At 38.1% G+C, this 19,961-nt stretch overlaps 1 protein-coding gene across 12 annotated transcripts in view; it reads left to right on the forward strand.

Moving 5' to 3' along the window:
* The window catches only part of ZMYND8 (zinc finger MYND-type containing 8), a 61,524-nt gene extending 44,940 nt beyond the window's left edge, over nucleotides 1–16,584 (forward strand). For 4 of the 12 annotated variants that reach the window (XM_035892865.1, XM_035892870.1, XM_035892869.1 and 1 more), the window contains exons 14-21: nucleotides 725–1,228; nucleotides 2,969–3,343; nucleotides 5,448–5,638; nucleotides 6,720–6,800; nucleotides 7,885–7,963; nucleotides 9,949–10,188; nucleotides 10,351–10,508; nucleotides 11,932–15,301. In XM_035892865.1, coding sequence (XP_035748758.1) covers nucleotides 725–1,228; nucleotides 2,969–3,343; nucleotides 5,448–5,638; nucleotides 6,720–6,800; nucleotides 7,885–7,963; nucleotides 9,949–10,188; nucleotides 10,351–10,508; nucleotides 11,932–12,129 — 1,826 coding nt within the window. In that variant the 3' untranslated portion in view covers nucleotides 12,130–15,301. Of the gene's footprint in view, nucleotides 1–724; nucleotides 1,229–2,968; nucleotides 3,344–5,447; nucleotides 5,639–6,719; nucleotides 6,801–7,884; nucleotides 7,964–9,948; nucleotides 10,189–10,350; nucleotides 10,509–10,808 lie in introns of all 12 variants that reach the window. The other 8 variants (XM_035892872.1, XM_035892873.1, XR_004841806.1 and 5 more) reach the window with 7 other exon arrangements.
* The last annotated feature ends 3,377 nt before the right edge of the window (nucleotides 16,585–19,961 follow it).

The following is a 19,961-nucleotide window of genomic DNA, read 5'->3' on the forward strand; positions in this document are numbered from 1 at the left end:
GGATATTTGAACTCTTTGAGGCAAGTAGAATGCACTGAACTAGTTTAACTTAAAATACAGTGAGACCTGATGTTTCAAATTTTTGTCACAAAGCTTTCATCTTTTAATCTGTTTTTGTACCATTCTGGTGTAGATAGTATGACAGAATTCTATTCTTAATATTCATTTTGTAAATTCTAAAAATCAAGAATTGCACTTAACTTATGTTGGTTGCACATATTAGTATATTCAGTCACAGAGGAGCTGAATGCTGTTAGAAACATTAGTGTTGTCTAGAACTTAATTAAAGACTTTCTAGACAGTAAAAAAATTAGAGGTTCTCTTCACAAAACTATGGAGTCTAAAATTGATTCTGCAAACATACATGTAAGTAATCAGGTGAATAGTGTTACTGATTTTAAGGTGGTTTCTTGTGGATAAACATAATTCCTCTTTGTATCTGCCAGCATTGGTCCTAAGTTGAACAAAACAGCTTTCAGGTAGTCAAAAAAGATGGTGAAAGGAGGGCCACTGAATGAAATAAAAAATATGAATTGGAATATGTGGAAGGTCATTCTTACACATTCTGGTATTGAGATAGGGCATTAAGGGAAGTGTTTATAACTTAAGGACTGACAGTTAAGGTAATGGTATGTATATACTTTTCCAGTATATAGAATATTTTTTTTGGTAATGTCAGTCAGTCTGATGTCAGCATGGAATGTACTTTCCTCCCCACAATTAGGAATAAATGAAATATCTGAAGCTGTTTATACTGCAGTAGAACACAGTGACTCTGAAGATTCTGAAAAATCCGACACCAGTGACAGTGAATATAGTGATGAGGATCAGAAATCAAAGAACGATCAAGAAGATGGAGAGGACAAGGAAGGTACAAGAAGTGACAAAGAATCATTGAGCTTGAAAAAAAAACCTAAGCTCACAGCACAGAATGAAGACAAGGAGGAACTTAAAAGCACAAGTCCTGAAGTGGAGAAAACAGATGACCCGGTCAAAGAAAAGGCAATTATAGACACGGAAAAAGAATTTTCTGAAAAGGGAAAAAGTTTACAGCATCCTGCAAAAGAAAAACTGAAAGGTAAAGATGAAACAGACTCTCCAACTGTGCATCTAGGACTGGACTCCGATTCTGAGAGTGAACTTGTCATCGATCTGGGAGATGATCATTGTGGCCGCGAAGGAAGGAAAACCAAGAAAGATTCTAAAGAACCTCCTCCTAAACAAGATGGTAGGATGAAATTCTTCCCTTTCTTTTTCTCTTCTGCTCTGTAGAGCTGTTATCGAAGCCAGAGCTGTTACCTTTATTTTTACATTAAGATAAAAACATCTGTATTAAACCAGATTTTTTATTCTTTATGACAATGAAAAAAGTTGTCCGTTCCCATTATAGTTTTTGGGTTAAATTAAGTATGATTCGTAAGAGTTACCTTTCAGCAGTGTAGAACTATGAATATCTGTAATATTTGTTCTTTGACAAATATAGAATTTATTTTACAATTGCTATGACTTTCAGTTGAATCTTTACATTTCCATAGACATCCCGAAATTGCAGGTATAGAAGAAGTTGGAACTTATCAGACGTACAAATTGCATAAGGTCACACTGAAATCAATGTAAATGCTCACAGTAATAATCCAAAGAACAGTTAAAACACCTCTTGTCCCTGAGATACTGTCCCTTGTTTCTGTGTTGCTGACAGAGAAAAGCAGTCTCAGTTAACAAGTACAGTGCTTTTGCTGAGCTTGTTCTGCATGTTAGCTTTTTGACAAAACAAACTAGAAAACCAGATTTAAATTGTTAGATTGAAAAATATTTTATTCTTCATACAACTTTCTATTCTTGTCTATATAGCATGTTGGCTCAATCATTTTATTTAAAACTTATTTTCAATCAGTTAACTAAGCATACTTTAGAAGACAACTTAATGCTGCTGAGTTTTGAATCTTAAAGTGGAATTGAATGGATAAATGTTATTATGAGATAAGAAAATAGGCTTATAAACTAAAAACAGAATTGTAATTTTGGGGAGTTTATATGGACTGATTCTTGGTTTATTTAATTAAAATTTATTAAGCAAGGCAGCTTTATGAATTTCAAATCCACCAATTCATGTATTACTAGTGGCTGAAACCAGTGGCGGTTGAAATAATAAGTAATCCTAAAATTTTACTTTGATATAGAGGCAAAAGAATAATACATACTTTGAGTGAAATTGAAAGTGGATGTAAATATTCATATATAGAGACCTATATTGAATATATTCTAGCCATAAGTTGTGTCCTGTACATGATTATGAGGCCTCTGCCTTTCCTTGTGGCTATCAGATATTAAAATGCCTTGGTCCAGAAAAGAGATCTGATGCGTGCAAATCTGAAGGTCTTTGCCCCCTTCCCAGGAAGCAGCCTTCTCTTCCAGATATGTTTTACCTGGCCACAGCTTTGGAAGAATCATCCGGTTCCTAAGTTGATCTTATATGTGGAACAGTCAACTATAAACTCTGAAAGATTTTCGAGGGAACGTAGATATCTCAAATACATTGTATATTTGGTTGTCAGTGCCAGTTCACCTTTGTTTAGAAAGGTTTTAATGTGCTATTCCTTCAGTTACTCTTCAGCCATTGTTCCTTTTGAATGTATTTTTCTCCTGAAGGAAATTGGGATGGCAGGTGTAAGTGGTAACCCAGAAACATCCTAACAAAATCTAACCCCTCAGATATCTTCTGAAGGAGGTCAGGCTGGTTTTCTGGGGTTTGTACTTCTTGTTTTGTTTTACTTAATGGCTAGTGCTTCTGAATTGCCACCAACTTCAACTAGACTGAAATGAGTCTACTTGTAGAATATCAATTACTTATGAGGAAAATAAATCAAAGTAGTCTGGAAGGTGCATATGGCTCTTCCAAAACTTAGATGGAAAATTATGAATTGGATGTGTTGGTGAAAAGCTGGCATTACATTTTATGTTTGTTTAGTTGTAGGTAAAACTCCACCTTCCTCCAGTGCAAGCACCCAGCCTCTACCAGAAACTCCAGTACTTACCCGCTCTTCAGCCCAGACTCCACCAGCTGGTGTGACAGCAACTACTAGTGCTTCTTCTACTGTTAGTGCTCCATCTGCAGCCACTGGAAGCCCTGTGAAAAAGCAGAGGCCTCTGCTGCCTAAGGAAACTGCCCCTGCTGTGCAGCGTGTAGTGTGGAATTCTTCAAATAAATTTCAGACATCTTCTCAGAAATGGCACATGCAGAAGGTGCAGAGACAGCAGCAACAGCAGCAGAGCCAACAGTCTCAGTCACAGCAACCTCAGTCCTCTCAAGGGACAAGATATCAGACAAGACAAGCAGTTAAAGGTATACACTTTCTAACTCAATGTGCCTGTGATGCCATAATTCCCCAGTAGTGATCTCAGTGCTCCAAGGCTGCCTAACCAGGAGTTCTACCATATAAACACAATCTCAAAGTGTGGTTCTACTCTGATAAGTGACTTTAAAATACAACAACTTATTCACCATACCTGCTCTTTCTGGTGTGTATTGAGAGTCATGTCTCCTTATTTTAATGACAAAAAGTTTGTGTGTGTATCTGTTATAAATATTTTTGCCATTCTTAGCTTTCACAGATTGGGGAGAGTGAACTGAATTATTTTCTGGATTATATGATAAAGCCATTAACTCTTCCACTTGCATGATTACCACTATCACCTCAATATGTACAAACTGGACGCAGTTTTATCTGACAAGAAGCTGATCTTTACGGGTTTTCATAGAATATAATTTGACAACAATGAAATTATCCAGGCTACATTTGTCATTGAAATCCCTGTTGTTTAACTCGTATTAAGACTTTGATGCTAGTTTACTGAGCAAACAGCCACGGCATTTTAGAATGTTTTCACAACTGTTTTCTTACTCTTCTTTTGCCAGAGGTTTCGCTAGTAGTAGGCACATGGTAATATAAGCACATGCTTCACAGAACAGCAACTTTATGTAAATCTAGCTTCATTTATAATTTCAAGTTAATAAACTGAGCTATTTAATGGTGTGCCTGATGAATAGATATTCTCCATTCTGCTAACACTGCTGGCAAGCCAGTAATTTCTTACAGAACAGAGGTTTAGGCAATGGGTCACATACAAACGTTTACCAGAGGCACATTTCTCTGGTCCCAAACCGCTTTCGTGACTGTCATTTAAGAAGTGTTGAAGAAGCAGTATCTTTCTACTTGTAGGCGACACAAATTTGATACAGAAATATTCAGTGAGAAAAATAAACGTGAAATTTGGTGAAGTCTTATTTTTAATAGAATCATACTTTAGTATAAGAACTTAGTAATATGGGCTGAACTTTAAATGTTCAGCCTATGAGTTTGTTTTATCAATATGTTTACTATTGAGTGCATTATAGCAATGTTCCATCTTAAATATTATATTCCAGAAATATATCCAACAAAAACTACAAAATCTATAGATTTCTTATATACTGAATTGGCATAAACAAAACTATAGTACATAGAGATAAATTGAATTACTTTATTTCAGTAATTCCTGTTTTGAGGATATTGGCAATGAAGACATCTTTTATAACATGAATCATTAAAAATAGATTGAAAAGTATTGTCCTAAAAAAACCCCCCCTTTTAAAAAAAAATATTTATGGCAGATAAATCATTAGGGCTGAAAAGGTCAGGGTCTTTGCATTTTGATTTGTACTCTGATTTTTAAATTACCCACTGTTTAAGATTATATCAAATACTGACCAAAGGTGAGAAAACTTTTCTTTTTCTATTTGAGTTAACACTATGAATAACTTCTTGCTTTAATGAGTTAATCTAATGTTGCATTCCTTGCTCTGCTGTCAACCAAAGGCTAATGTTGATGTGGATATATGTATATTAAACACTAATAATAATTAGTAGCATTAATAACAAAAGAATGGGAATAACACAAGAATGGGAATAACACCAAGAAGTGTTACTAATGTAGGCTTTCTTCAACAGTGGCTCACTAAACCTTGTTTCAAAGCAAAAAGAAAAGAAATTCAATAATATGTTTCAAAATTATGGCAAATGAAAATGTCAAAGTCTAACATGCTCATACGTATAGTATTAGCTGGGAGTTATCCAAATGGAGAGGTTAGGCAGTGAATTCCTAGGCAGTGGGACGGAAAAGCTCCAAAATGGGAGGAGTACAGATGTAAGGGAGACTTTTGCATTGGCCAGTCTAAAATAGTAAGTTTCAAAGTTATGTTTGCTTCATTATCTTTAAGCCTTAGAATTATGCACAAGTTCAGTGGCTGGGCACTGTATAATTAATTGATTAAATGGCACCATTGTATAATTAATGTCTTTGAAATGGTTAGGTGCACACTTTTAAGTTAGACATTAAAGTTAGAAGTTTGCCTATTTATTTTCATAATTGATTATGTGATTGATCTGCTGTATGTTCTCTTTTCTTAGCTGTGCAGCAAAAAGAGATCACCCAGAGCACTTCCACATCCACTATAACCTTGGTTACAAGTACTCAACCTATTTCTATGGTTACCAGCTCTGGATCTGCAAGTACACTTTCTTCCTCAGTTAATACAGACTTGCCAATTGCAACAGCTTCAGCTGATGTGGCTGCAGATATTGCTAAATATACTAGCAAAGTAAGTTCTTGAGCAAGATTTTCTTGAAATTTTATTTTGAGGTGAACTTTCACATTTTTGACATTTCAAATTCTGAAATAACCTTATTTTCAGGTTGTCGTATGTTGCAAATTCATTCTACTAGGTAGGAACAGCTAGATTTTGGCGACAGTGCTGAACCATCTTTTTAGAGCTGGCTGAATGCTGCCATTCCAAGCCAGAGTGTGTATATGATAGGCTTCAGCTGCTCAGACACATTAGACCCTTCCTTCTGATGTTCCCCCATTGCTGCTTCTTATTTACGTTGCATTATGGTTTGGACATTTTCTGTGTTTTCTCCTAAAGCTGTAGATATCCCCTCAGCATCATATTTACAGTAAACATTAATATTTCTTCATCTGTGTCTAGTAATATGTATACAAAAATGTAGTTTTGGTTTAAAACACTGCATAGATTCATCAGATGGTAACTTGTCATAAGTGTGTATTCATGTATTAAAACAAAAGCAAAGCTGTTACAGAGAAGATGTGGTGTGATACTTGTATCAGAACAGTGACAGCGAGGAATGGGACATGAGCTTTTAATATACTCTCTTAGATCTTTAAATTAAAAAATCAAGGTGAATATTATATAAGGAAATAAAGTTGAGTACTCAGGCATTAAAAATACCAGAATTAGTCTTGACTATCAACTTTCAATGTTCTCACTCAACCATATGGTCCTGGTGGGATTGGTAGTGGTCAGAAATGTCAGTAAATGTCCTTTTTTAAAATATTTTTACAAATATTTTGCTCTTGAGTTTCTTCCCCAAAGTAATGGTTATATTTTTTTTGTTTGTAAATTATATCAGTGGCAATTTCTTGGGAAAGTAGAAGGTCAAGCAGTTTGCCAGTTCAGGACACTTAAAAATCAGAGTTCTGATCAAAAATGTTGTGTTCTGCCTTCAGAATAGTCCTCTAAAAGTAGACCCAGATAAATAGAGAGTCATGGGGCATTGTTGATAGCAATGTAAGTTCACATTAGAGTGATTGAAAGGAACTGATAGTGGGTATCTATTAAAAATATGTATCAAAGAATTTTTTTTTTCCATTTTGTCTTCCAGATGATGGATGCCATCAAAGGAACGATGACTGAAATATATAATGATCTTTCAAAAAATACTACTGGAAGTACAATAGCTGAGGTTAGTGTAAGATAAAAACAAATAAAATAATACTGCTTGTATTTTAACTTTGAAAGTTGCAAAACCAGTATTTTTATATATATAAGTACCATATAACTATACCTACAAAGTGTTATAAGTTGAGACTGTCTAGAGATCCTAATTGCTATCCTGTTTTAGAAGTAATGATTAGAGTGGTAGAGAAAAACACTGAAAAAATATCAGATGGGCTCTGTAAGATAAGCAACAAGAACAGTAAGCCATCAAGCCCAGATCCTTAAAGCTTCTGTTGAAGATTTAATTTTGTGTCACCTTGTTTAAAATCAGAAATAAAGTTGGTTTTTTGAAAGTATCATTCTTTTAAAGCATGTATTTGTCCATCAGAGGAAGATTGGAATTTACTTGTTGTGCAGTAGCTTATGTGAAGTTACGTGATTATGACCATAGCTTTTAATAATTTTAAAAAATACTTGTAATATTTTTTGCATTTTTAATGAAATGCTATACATTGCTTCTAATTGTCTCCAAAGGTAGTACTTATAACTTTTAAGTGTTTTCTTTAAACTTGGGCAGAAGCAGATTAAGCAGTGTAAAGTACAAATGTGAACAAATAAAGCCCAGAGTTAAAAAGTGTGACGGTTTGTTTGCTTGCTTTAACCAAAATGAGGAAGTCAAAATTTTGAGCAATGATATTTATAGTCCCAATCCACAGTGAATGAAAAAATTGCTTTCCTAAGCCTCATCTAGTTAAACAATAAAAAAAAGTCAGGCTAATAAATGCAAGCAAAACTGAGGAATAGGTTTTTGATACCAGTCAGAGATATTTGAGACTGGACTAATTTCAGAGGAAGCAAAAGCAAGTTTAATAGAAATGCTTTTTATTTTTAAACAGTCCTGTACTTTTTGTGGTAGGAAAATCTAGCAAACAAGTATTTAGAATACTTCAGGTTTGTGGTTTACTATCGTTTGTCTTCATGTTAATAATAAGGAGCCTTGATGTATATGATGATCAGGTTCTTTGCTTTGGGCATGTTTTTCTATATAATTATGTATTATACACTGCACCTTGTTTATTACTACTAACTATTAAATTTTTAATATTTAGATTCGGCGTTTGAGGATTGAGATAGAAAAACTTCAGTGGTTACATCAACAGGAACTCTCAGAAATGAAGCATAACCTAGGTAGGAAAATGGCAGTCCAAAATAGTATATCAGCCAAATGCTTGTAATATGTAGTATGTATTACCTTCATCATAAGATACTACAAATTGTCCAAGTGAAAGACGTAAAACCTTATATAATGTACTGTGCTGATGCTACTGATGCATACACTTTTCGAGTATGTACACGAAGTTACTTCTACCTGTGCATAGTAAGCAACAACGTGTTCAGCCCTCTGAGACAAATTTAGGCTAAAGAGAGCTTTTGATAGGACAGGATAACTCTTATGCATCACTGGATGATCCCTCTTCATGTGATATTTTGTGCTTATTACTAATTCTCATATGAACCACGTTCTGTTAATATAGCCACTGGGGGAACCTGCTTCCTCTGCTATTTTTGGAAATTGTAGCTGACATTTTGGTTCAGATCAGCTGTTGGTGTATATGCTAACTTACTTTCTTATTTATTTGAAATGAATAGTCAGCCTTGACTCAATCTTGATGCCAGACTGTCAGTGAAGTAAATTCAAATTCTACCTTAAACAGATAAAAGAATATTCCTCCTAAGAGGGGAATTTTCATCTCTACATTCACTCAACCATATGGGCAGGAAACAAAACCATGATTAAAATGTGATTCCTCTTAAATAATTTTTAATGTACTGACTGTGGGAAGACGGTTGCAACAAGTCTCTTTTAAGCAACATGCAGTCCAAACAGCCTTAGGACTGTGTAATACAGTGTCCACATCCACTTTTTGATTCTCTTTTTGCAGAGCATATCTGGATTGAAGTGAATTAAGGGCTGAATAACTCTCATATTCAGACTCATGTCTTTGGTTAGTTAATAACATTTTGCTCTTTCAAATCAGGGTAGACCAGTTTTTCCACTGCTGCAGTCCAGTTATAGCAGTGTTCAGAATTACCTGGGCATGGCAACAACTTGTCTGCAACTCAGAGAACTGAATGTCTAGATGTCCTCAGAAGTAAAAGAAAAATCCTTTAAACCCTTTGTCACCACTCTTAAGCTACTGATTTAAATAAACACCTTTAATGGTGTTTTGGAAGTATGTCAACTTCAGAGTTCTTCAGAATACTCCAAGATTCATACTGAGTCAAGGTGGCTAGAACTGGAATGCTTTATTTGTATTTGCCCACTTTCTTGAACATTCTGTCAAGCTCTCTTTCACTCATAGTGACTGAGTTATCAATTCATAACTGCATTAATAGTGGGTGGCTCTCGGAGCCATCTTGAAGTAAGCCTCAAATTTACCGCTTTATTTACGTACAGATGAGTTTTTACAACTTCGTCAGTGTCCCTCTTGGAACTTTCACATTTTTCTTTGTAAAGAAACCCAAGACACAATGAACAATGGATTTGCTGTTGTGTATGAGAAAAGAGAAGACATACAATTTTCAGTATTTTCTGAATATTGGAGCAGAACAAAAATTTGGGCTTGTAAAGACAAAGTATGTTAGCAACAGGTGCATACATCCCTTTTGTGTTTGTGCTGCACCTAGTACATCTGGATTCTGATCCTTTGTGGGAGATCTAGAACTAAAGTGTTAAATGGAAGGTAATGGTTAAGGGTAAAAATCATGGTGCCAGAACAAGAAAAGAAGATGGAAGACTTTCACAGAATCACAGAATGGCAAGGGTTGGAAGGGACCTCCAGAGATCACCCCGTCCAACCCTTCTGCTAAAGCAGGTTCACCTAGAGCAGGTTGCACAGGACATCGTCCAGGCAGGTGTTGAATATCTCCAGAGACGGAGACTCCACAACCCCCCTGGGCAGCCTGTTCCAGTGCTCTGTCACCCTCAAAGTGAAGAAGTTTTTCCTCACATTCGTTTGTTGACTAGGTACAAAACAGAGATGCCCAAACTCGGGGATTTTGATCGTTAGTTTTAATTTCATGTTGTCTTTAAACTCATGAAAATTACTGTTTGCACCTTGCTGTTGGGAGGTGGAAAATGCAAAACTCATCTTCCTTTGCATTTTGAGTAGAACTGACAATGGCTGAAATGCGTCAGAGTCTGGAACAAGAACGAGATCGTTTGATTGCTGAGGTGAAGAAGCAGCTGGAATTGGAAAAGCAGCAAGCAGTGGATGAAACTAAAAAGAAGCAGTGGTGTGCTAACTGCAAGAAAGAGGCCATTTTTTATTGCTGTTGGAATACTAGCTACTGTGACTATCCCTGCCAGCAAGCTCACTGGCCTGAGCATATGAAATCTTGCACACAGTCAGGTAATCTCGCTCTGGGTTGCCTGTTTTCACAGCTGAGGAGGTTAGGGTGGGTGGAATATGCAGTGACTCAATATTCTTCATTTGCATAGGTGCAGATGTGCCTGTGAAGTGCAGACTGGTACTCATGAGTAGCGGCTACTTTTTCTTTTTTCTTTATTTTAGCTACTGCAACACAGCAAGAAACAGATACTGAAATTAGCACAGAAACATTAAATAAATCATCCCAGCCCAGTTCAAGTGTGCAGCCTACACCCACAGAAACAGCCAGCACCCCTAAGGAAAAGGAAGGTTCAGCTGATAAAAGCAAAGAGAGTGTTACAGTGAGTATCATTGTGATAACTTCAAACAAAAGTAATATGTAAAATGTCTCTGAAACCTACCCCTAAAGGCTTCCCTGGAACAGCCAGGAATTTATGACTATTTGCCTATTACAAAGAGTGTGATTTGGGGAGTGAGATAGGGAGTTGTGGTTTTTGTTTCTTCATCTTAGCAAAAAAAAGTCTCCTTCTGTCCTCTGGGAACACCCTTTCCCCTTCACTCATTCCCAATAAAACCTTGTGTTGGCTTGACTCATCCTTCCAGCCAAAGGGGACTGGACCTCTTTCTCTCTCTCTCTCCAGGACCCATCAGTGTAGCTTCTGGTCTGGATCTTTCGATACAAGTTGCCTTCTGATAAGCAATACTGACTGCAGCACTTCCAAGCCCTTCTTGCCTGGGGGTTCAGAGGCCAAGCTCAAGACCTGCATTCAAATCAACTTACTTTATCACAACAGACTGCCACTAGGGTACCACAATGTTCCATAACACTGATACAACAATTCACCTGGATCTACAGTTAACGGAGCAGTGTGCAGTTACGAAATCCTCCATAGCATCTACTCTGATAGTATTCAGTAGGCAAGGATGAGCAAACGCTCTAATAAAAGGGACTTAACAATGCATATATAGAAAATGTTTATAGAGAAGATTCTGCTTTATAGGTAGGGCTTGACTATTAGCAATTTCAGCATCGTTTTTCTTCTGCCCTTGCAAGATTTATTAAATGAAAAATTTTATGGGGGGGCCTGATCCTTCAAACCCTTACACATGATCCCCCACATCAGTAGGAGCCTTGTTGTATTTTAAAATATTAAAAGCAAACTAATTTTGTAGTATTGTGATTCCAGCATGATGTCTCATTGAGATAGTCCTATAGAATTGGGAAGCATAGTAAACTAGAGAGCTGTGTTCATTTCTTGACACTTTTGCTACTGTCTGGTGTTAGATCTCTGGGCTTGACATGTCATCGAAGGGAGTAACTTGGGAAACAGATTTGAAGAGGGGAAAAAGGATGTGCTGTTCCACCTGAATGCTTTCATGAAGTTAGTTACACTCTGGCTCAGTTGATGTTCGTATGCATTGTTTGTGGCAGCACAACCTTTGTGTTACTGGGGAAGTAGGGGATGGGAGAAAATTACCTAAACTTTTTGCCAGGGAATATTCCAGTTATACAAATCTGGAATTGCTTTCACATAGATGTTCTACCTGAAACATCATGCTGTGTACATTGATCATGTTCATAATTTGAATTTTATTTTATTAACAAAGAAGTAACCCGTGAATTCATTAAGATGCAAATTTTTAACACAAACAAAACATCCAACATAAATTTCATATAATAATAATAATAATAATAATAACAACTAGGGGAATTTTATGTAAAAGCTGAGACTTCTACTGAGGTTGCCTGTGCTGTCTCTGCAGATAGCAACAGGTGTGACAAGCAACCAGCCTATAAAACTGGTCCAGGTACCGCAGACCACCACCTATATTCCAACTACTCAACCCACAATTGTAAGTACAATATCGTCATTTAAAGTCTGCAGTAGTACTGTTCCTGGCATTAAAATTGCTCAGTATTTCTGGGGGGTTGTCTCCGTCTGCTGTTCTATCAAGATATGAATTCACTGGTATAGTCTCAACTTGCAGTGCAAAATGTCTTATTTTGCTGTGCAACATTCCACCCTTTCATTTCATCATTCATTATTACAAGGATTCAGAAATTGTCATTAACTATAGCAAAGGCACTGAGGACAGTCAGACTTCCATTTTACATTATTATGTTAGTTATTTGTCCGTTTCATGTATATACTTGACCACAACATCAATGTAAATATATAGAATTCATTTTAAATATCTTTTAAATATGTTTTTGTCTATGGTATCCTAAAGAGATGTAATTAATTCTGAGCTATGCTTGATATTCGTGTGACATCTCGGTAACTATGAAAGAAAATATGCATTCATCGGTAGTGTATCTCCAATGCAGTCTTGCACATTAGGGTTATGAAATTATGAGAAATAGCATTGGAATTAGACCTGGTTTTTTTCCATCAGAGACTTAACCAAGGACACTTGAATTCCCTAGGGTCAGTCACAGGAGATGGGACAGAAGTGAGTTCAATTTTTGTGTTTTATGCACCATAATATCCCATTCTTTCAACTGGTCGCGTTCCGCAGTGCTCCCGTCAGGGTCAGCATGGCGTCTGAGCTGACGTCCTTGTGCCAGAAGGGAGTACGCTCGCACCGCACCGGCAGCTGAACGGCATGCTCCGTCTCAGTGGGTGGGTTCAACAGAGAGGCCCCTGTGTGGGTAACTTCAGTTCATTTCCTGACTGAAGTTAGAAAATTTATTATAGTAACTGTGTACTAATTTAACAGTGTACCTTAATCACACTGTGACTGTGAGGCCTGATTTGCTGTAGAAGTTACTCTGTCTCTCTCCTTGTGTACACACACACACACGTGTGCACGTGCCCTTCTCTCCCCGCCCCCTCCCCAGCTGCGGGATGCATGCCTCTGGGTGCGTATGTCTGTGGATGCACACATACATACAGTATTTCATAGCCATTATATTCCACACAAACGTTGTTGCTTTTAGTGGGGATCATGACTTTTCACATTCCTAGCAGCATTTTAACCCAACTCATTTTGAGTCAACTGAGAGCACTGTGCACCTTTGCAGCATTGGCCCTAAGTTGCTTGTACTGAATGACCATAACAACAAGGTTTTATGTGTTTGGAAATCAAATAGCGAACATCAAAGATGTTAGGCTCTTCTGTGAGTAGCTGAGAGGTTGTAAGATCATAAGGTGGTTTTGTGTAATATTCAGAAAAATGGCAGTTACCTTTGTCAGTTTTCTGTAATACAAAGAGTTATGTAAGGCATAACTGGAACGTCTGAAAGGTTTCAGCCTTTATTTGTGCATGTTTAAAACTTTGTACACATTTGCATTAGTCTTGCACAGCTACAGACACCTCTGTATTCTAATGACTGCACGTGCAATTTAAATAATTTGGAACCTTAGTGCATGTTTAATATGTATGCAAAATGTACATATGTGTAAAATTGGCAGAGGTGGAAAATTTACCTCTCAGGGAATGATCTTAATGCATTTAAGGAGTCTCGCACATTCCACATCCCGATTGCTATAAGAACTGAAACTTAATTTTTGTGTGTGTGTGTGTATATTTAAAAGGCAACTGTGGCAACCTTGATTTCCCCACCTGTAGTACTAACAGTGACTTAGTAACGGCTTCTTTAGGGTTCAATTTGCACTTTGTTTCCAACTAGGAATTTCTTCCTCTGAACAACTTCCAGTGTATCTTCTGGGTGCCATTTCCATTGAACCCCCTATACACATCTGAAATCATTACAAAATGGCAGTAATCTTGAATTTATTTAGCACATTGGTTCCCTGTTTTGATTCTTTCTGCAGTTAACAATGTGAAAATATGAATTCATCGTCTTTGCGTTCTGGGGAATGGAATGAGTAGGCTTCTGGAAGGCATAGACTTCATCCCAGAAGAGCTGATAAACACTCTAGGCTGTAATCCATCTCAGCAGGGATACTCACACTCTTTGTTGAATACCATTAAGACACTAATGTGGTTGTTTAAAACAATGTGGGGGGAAACATTGGGCTTCAGTGAACCTGTATTTCTTCTTCCATGTTCTTTTTGGAATGTCACACTACCATCCGGGGGGAGATCTGTGCATCCCTTTCAGATTCCTCAAAATCTCACTTCCTGTTTCTTCCACAAAATAATCGTGAACTGAAATGGATGCGTGCGTTTGATCACCAGTTGTGCATCACTGGAATTGTATCAATACATACTTGCCGTTTGTATGGTATGGACATTTCTAGACTTCCTCACATTTTTGGAGGAAGGTTAAGATACAGACTTAAGATTCAATAAATCCTTTTCCAGATCTTCCAGAGTGATGTGACCTTGCCAGATTGTTTAACATTCTTGTGCCTTTGTCTCTGCATCTGTAGAATCAATGACCACCTATAGAGATGTCCTGAAACTTCATTTGTCAAGATTTATAAATCATGATCTGTATGATGGAAGTGAAAAGTTTATTCTATATTAATATTTTTACAGGGTGTGTAAGACAGTTCCCAGTAATGCTGATGTTTCTGTTACTGATTTGTGCAAAAGTTAACTTAAGTACTTTTTTGTTCAAATGGATGTTCTTTGTTCTCTTCTGTGTAGACTGAATGCATGGGGGAGTTCCTTTTGGGGAAAAAGATTTAAGTAACGTGTAACAAGAATATACTTATAAACAAGGGTATTTTTGTACTCCAGTTTGATTTGTCAAAACTTTTTCAAATGACAAAGGATTTTCTTAGCCCTTTTTCCTCTTCCCATGTATTAGTTTGGGGAAAATACATAACTGGATGTAGTAGCTATGAAAACCTAGTTCTCCAAGCACAGACAGAGTGTGTACAGTACCTATAGGACCGCCTGTCCCTGTAATTACATAGTAGTAACAGTAATACAGAACAGCTCTTGGCTATAGGAAAGTAATAACACTACTTTCTACCCTGGAAGCAGGTAATATTGCGGTAATAAAGGTATTAATTCTTGCACAAAATTGGAACTTGTTCTGGATTTTCCCTGGAAAATAAATCTCTATTTCTGTGGTCATGTTTATGTGACCTTTAACATAACATTATGTTTCTCTTGGTTTTAATCCACAGACCATTCCTGTAGTGGTAAGTCCTTCTGCTGGGACAGTGGCAATGAGAACTGGAGTTCAGTATGTTCAGACCACAATGCCAGTCCAAGTACGAAGAGTCTAACTGCTAACAAGAAGTCCATACAATTGTTGGAATAAATAGATCTAATAGAAATGTGAAAAATAAACACAGTTCTTTGGATTAACCTCAAAGGTTCAGACTTTAGCTTTGTATATGTGTACAAAGCATTAACTACACTACATTAATGTAAAGCATTAGCGCTGGCTTAGAAAAGCTGAGGACAGGTAAGATCCATATTAAATCTATGCTTCTTTTGTAAATAATGTACAATTTGTGGATGTCATTAAAGTTAGAGTACCATCTCCTTTTTATATTTGTATTGACTTTTAACTTATAAAGAGCGTTTGAAGTTGGAAAAGGAAGGTTTAAAACAGCCTTATCGCAAGCTAACACTGAAAACTGGTCTTGGGAAACTGCAGTTATGCATCAAATAATATAATCGTGAGAATCTGAACAACCTGATTTGCATCTGGATTGAAAAAAAATTCTGCACTTTGAAACTCTTCTAGAATTTCTTGGAGTAACCAAGTGATGAAGGGTGTCTTTTTTCAGTTAATTGTATTAGGCAAATTATGACATTTCCAGTCTGTGGACCTGAAATAAAGATTTACATTGTTTTTTACAATGACCAGACTGTTATAAATTTATATTGTTTACAGGTTAAAATTAAGTTAAAATTTCATTCAGTCTAATATCAGAAAAAGTTGGAAAGTGTAATACCAGCTGGTTGTAGCATGATTCCTGATCACTGATATCAAAGATGGAGAAAAGCAAAGTTTGTTCCTATGCTTCACAGTTCAGTTTCCTTTATTTTAAAATCCTCCAAAAGGACTTTGAACAAGAACTAGGCGTGGAGAAAAACATGGATCGAGAAACATGGGCAAAGGACTTTTGATGCTGGGCCAGAGCATGTATTATTTATATGATGGAATTTATGTTTTTATGTAAGCATGACACAGTACAGTATGAGAGAAAGTAACCCATGAAAATGCTGTCTGTTACACTTATACTGTAGTACCATTTTGTATGTTGTGTAAAACAAAAGCATTGAACAAAGCAAAGGTGATGTATGTATATGAGAAAATTAACTGTATGATATCATTCCAGTACATTCTGTTGTACATTTTAGTCATGTTGATTTCTCCCATTGTTTATAAAAGAATGCGGTTTGTACAGTCTCCAGCTAGTACCCATATTAGAGGGGAAGAGTATTAGAAGAAAAAAGCAAGAACAGAATATTCGTGAATTGCAGTTGTGTCAAAAATAGCCTAGCTGGCCTTATTTGTGAAGCATAATTGCTTTTAGCATATGGAAGTATTTTTTCACATTTTCTTTGTATAAAATTTGTATTAAACTTAAAGATCTTTTTTGACAATTGTGTTTCTTTGTGACTAAGACAGGTGACACACACGATATGCTTTGGGTTTCTCCAATTTTTCAAGAAACTTCACAATTTTTTTTATTAAACTGTTTTAGAAAAATGTTCTGTGTTCCCGGATTTCCAGCTTCATTTCAGTCTGGATGAATGTTCATTTCTGCAGTCTCCAGATCACAGATAATTTCATTTGTGTTGGGATCTTCTGTCTCAGAAGTGTGGGACCTTTGAATCCAAGCCTGTCAAATCTGAGAAAAAACAAAGCAGCAGTGGGAGGCTGTAAGTAAGCAGCCATTTATGTATAAAACTCAGCAGCACCCATTTTCTCTCAGTTTTAACAGCAGCAAAGGTCTATTGCTTGTTGTGTAACGTTCATGCTTTAGCTGGATTGGGGTCGGACCAATGCACGTTGTCATGGTAGGTATATGGATGGGTTAGAAATGGCCACTTCCGTGATGAGTGCGGTTGTCGCCCCTTAAGAGGGCGTGAGTTGGCCATTGACACGCACTGCTGTGTGGGTCTTAATGACCCGTTAGAAGAAACAGGGAGCTGATGAAATAGCTCACTGTAAAATCTTGCTCTGAATGTAGCCTTCAAGTTCCCACTCCTGTAGCTACCTCGGTACATGCATTTTTAAAACAACTAAATGAATGTTCCCAGTGCTGCGCTTTAAAGCAAAGCACAAGTCTTGAAAGCTTGAAATGATGTTTGGCCTTCCTCATGTAATTTGAATGCTGGTGTCACTGAAACAAGCTCCTGTGTTAGGAGGAGAAAGGAAAGAGATGAACAAGTCAAAAACTTATAGGAAACCACGCTGCTTTCTGAAGAGAAGCTTAATGGGCATCGCTTTTTCTGTAAGTTTTCTTTCCTCATGAGAAAGGTGACCAAATTCCTGGTAAAGATAAGATGTAAAATAGTAAGTCCCAACAAGTTACCAGGTCAAGATCAAAGGATCATCTTGGATATTCTGGTGACTGTATTTTTTCCACATTTTAGCTAGTTACAGTATAAAATTCATTATTTTTCTGAGGATTATTTTGTGTTATCTAAAGTGAAGGAACAACACATCTCTGGCTTGGACATTATGGGAGGAGATGACACTGATGTGATATGAATTTAAAAGATAGGCTGCGACTTTATTTAATGTATGATTGCATACCATGACTGGGTGTTAGCTGCATCTATTGCTTGTGTCTGGAGCGCCCCCCTACCCTCTGCAGTTTATCCCTTGTTTATTCTGGATCCAGGTGTTTTGGAAAAAATTACAGTGCTGGGTCTAGAATTTTTACTTCTTTCTGATGGTGAAGGTTCATCAGTTGTGGTACCCGACTCCATCCTGGGTTGAAGGCAGAGCCTGGATGTCCTTCATCATCAAGCTGCAAAGGGCGATGCCATGATCAGGTGTAGAGTTGATGGGGGCCAAAATTGTAAATCATGAAAAGCCTCTGTGGCCATATACCATCCCAGGGAAACTTGTTTTCACCCTTCAGCTACAGGCACTGGCTGTTCCTCGGGTTTGCTGTCCCCTGTTACAACCTACTGAAAGACATCAGGGCATCTTGCTGCTGAATTCCTCTGGTTTGGGGAACAAAATTAACTTGTCTTGAGCTTAAAAATCTCTGTATGATTACTACCGTCCATTATCATGGGGGCCTTCAGTTAGGAACAAGGCAGGGAGATCGACACTGGTGTTCCTTACCCGCACCAGTCAACTCCACAGCTTTACTAAGCTGTGCCAGTATTTTCCCAGTTTTAGTGTTATTTTGGGAAGGTGGGCGCTAGGACTGCACTCAAGGTGCGCTGTGGTTTTATTTAGCCCCCAAAATGGTACCATCTGGATGGCGTTTTCCGTAACAAGGTCTCACTCCAGAAGCCTGCTGTCAATGTAGGGATGGAAGGAGCAGACGTGGACAGCTGGGTCAGCGCCACTGCTCTGCCTGCAGTTCTGCCTGCGGAGAGGCCGTTCCCTCAAACGGGAACTCTGTGGGCTGGCCGTGCGTGCGGGTGTTGGGGATTTGCTGTCAGTTGTGCGGTCGCCTTCTTGTGCTGGTGCTTGCTGAATTGGCTTTTTAGCGCTTAAATCATAGAAATGTAAGTTCTTGTATTGCAGAGGCACATAGAATCGCTTTGGTTGGAAAAGACCTTTAAGATCATCGAGTCCAACCGTTAACCTAACCCTGCCATCCCACCACTAAACCATATCCCTAAGCACCTCTTCTATCCTTCTTTTAAATACCTCCAAGGATGGGGACTCTACCACCTCCCTGGGCAGCCCATTCCAGAGCCTGACAACCCTTTCAGTGAAGAAAGGGAACAGCCAAGAGGAATGTAGTCCCTCCGGAGCCACAGGCTCCCAAGTTTTTCATCCTCCTCGGTCCAGATGTGTGGGTGCAGAAGGGTGCTACAGGGTCTGCTCTCCGTGCTCAGTCAGGCTGATCTGCAGCCCACTGAGTGCTGGCATTTGCATCCTTTGCAGAGAGAGGCAGAACCATGGGACCAACGTCCCTCTGAAGAGCTTCCCCTTCTTGGTGGATCCCAGTGGCTGGTTTTTAAAACAATTTGTACAGCTGCAGTTCAACTGAAGGCATTTGAGAAACAATGAGAGTTCTATTTTTCTTCCATTTTTAAAATTCCATTTTTGTACAAAATGTACAAAATACCTCTCTGGAGTACTTGTCCAGTGCCCAGTGTTAGCTCGCTGGGCTTGCCTCCCCCGCCCGGGTGAGTGCCTCATGGGAACATGGCTAAATGCTGAGAATTTGGGTTTGTTACCTAACGCTCATCAGGTAAGATGATGGCTCAAGGGCTTTGAAGCAGACCTCGCAAACCAAGGGTTTGTTAGGCCGCTGCCTGGGGAGGAGCGAGGCATTGGGCGGCCCTGCTTCGCTTCATGGGGCCCGGCCACGCTCGCCTGCTCAGGCGGGGGAACTGCGTGAGAAGGGCGTGATGGGAAGTGGGTGAAATGACAGCGTGTTCTTCCCTCCCCAACGATGATCTGCATTTTTGCATGTATTTTCTTTGCAGTTTTCTGGTTATTTGATGAAATGCTGTGTTCTGTTGTTGCATCTGAACCGTTCAAAGCTGGGCAAGGTCCCCAAGTGTGATTTTTGTCAAAGCTGTTTTCAGAAATGGTTCAGATCCAGGTTCTGTTTCAACAGAACATCTGGAAGTTTGCAGACAGAGGCCTAAGAAGATATTCTATTTTGGTGCATGGTGTCTCAATGGGGTTTTTTGGTTGTTAGGAGCTGTATTTACTTTGTGTTGCACTCCACAACTTGCTAGAGGAGGTAGCTGAGAGGAGGAGGGAGGAG

Source organism: Egretta garzetta, unplaced genomic scaffold (assembly GCF_000687185.1).
Source record: "Egretta garzetta isolate BGI_Z169 unplaced genomic scaffold, ASM68718v1 scaffold214, whole genome shotgun sequence".
NCBI classification, from domain to species: Eukaryota; Metazoa; Chordata; class Aves; order Pelecaniformes; family Ardeidae; genus Egretta; species Egretta garzetta.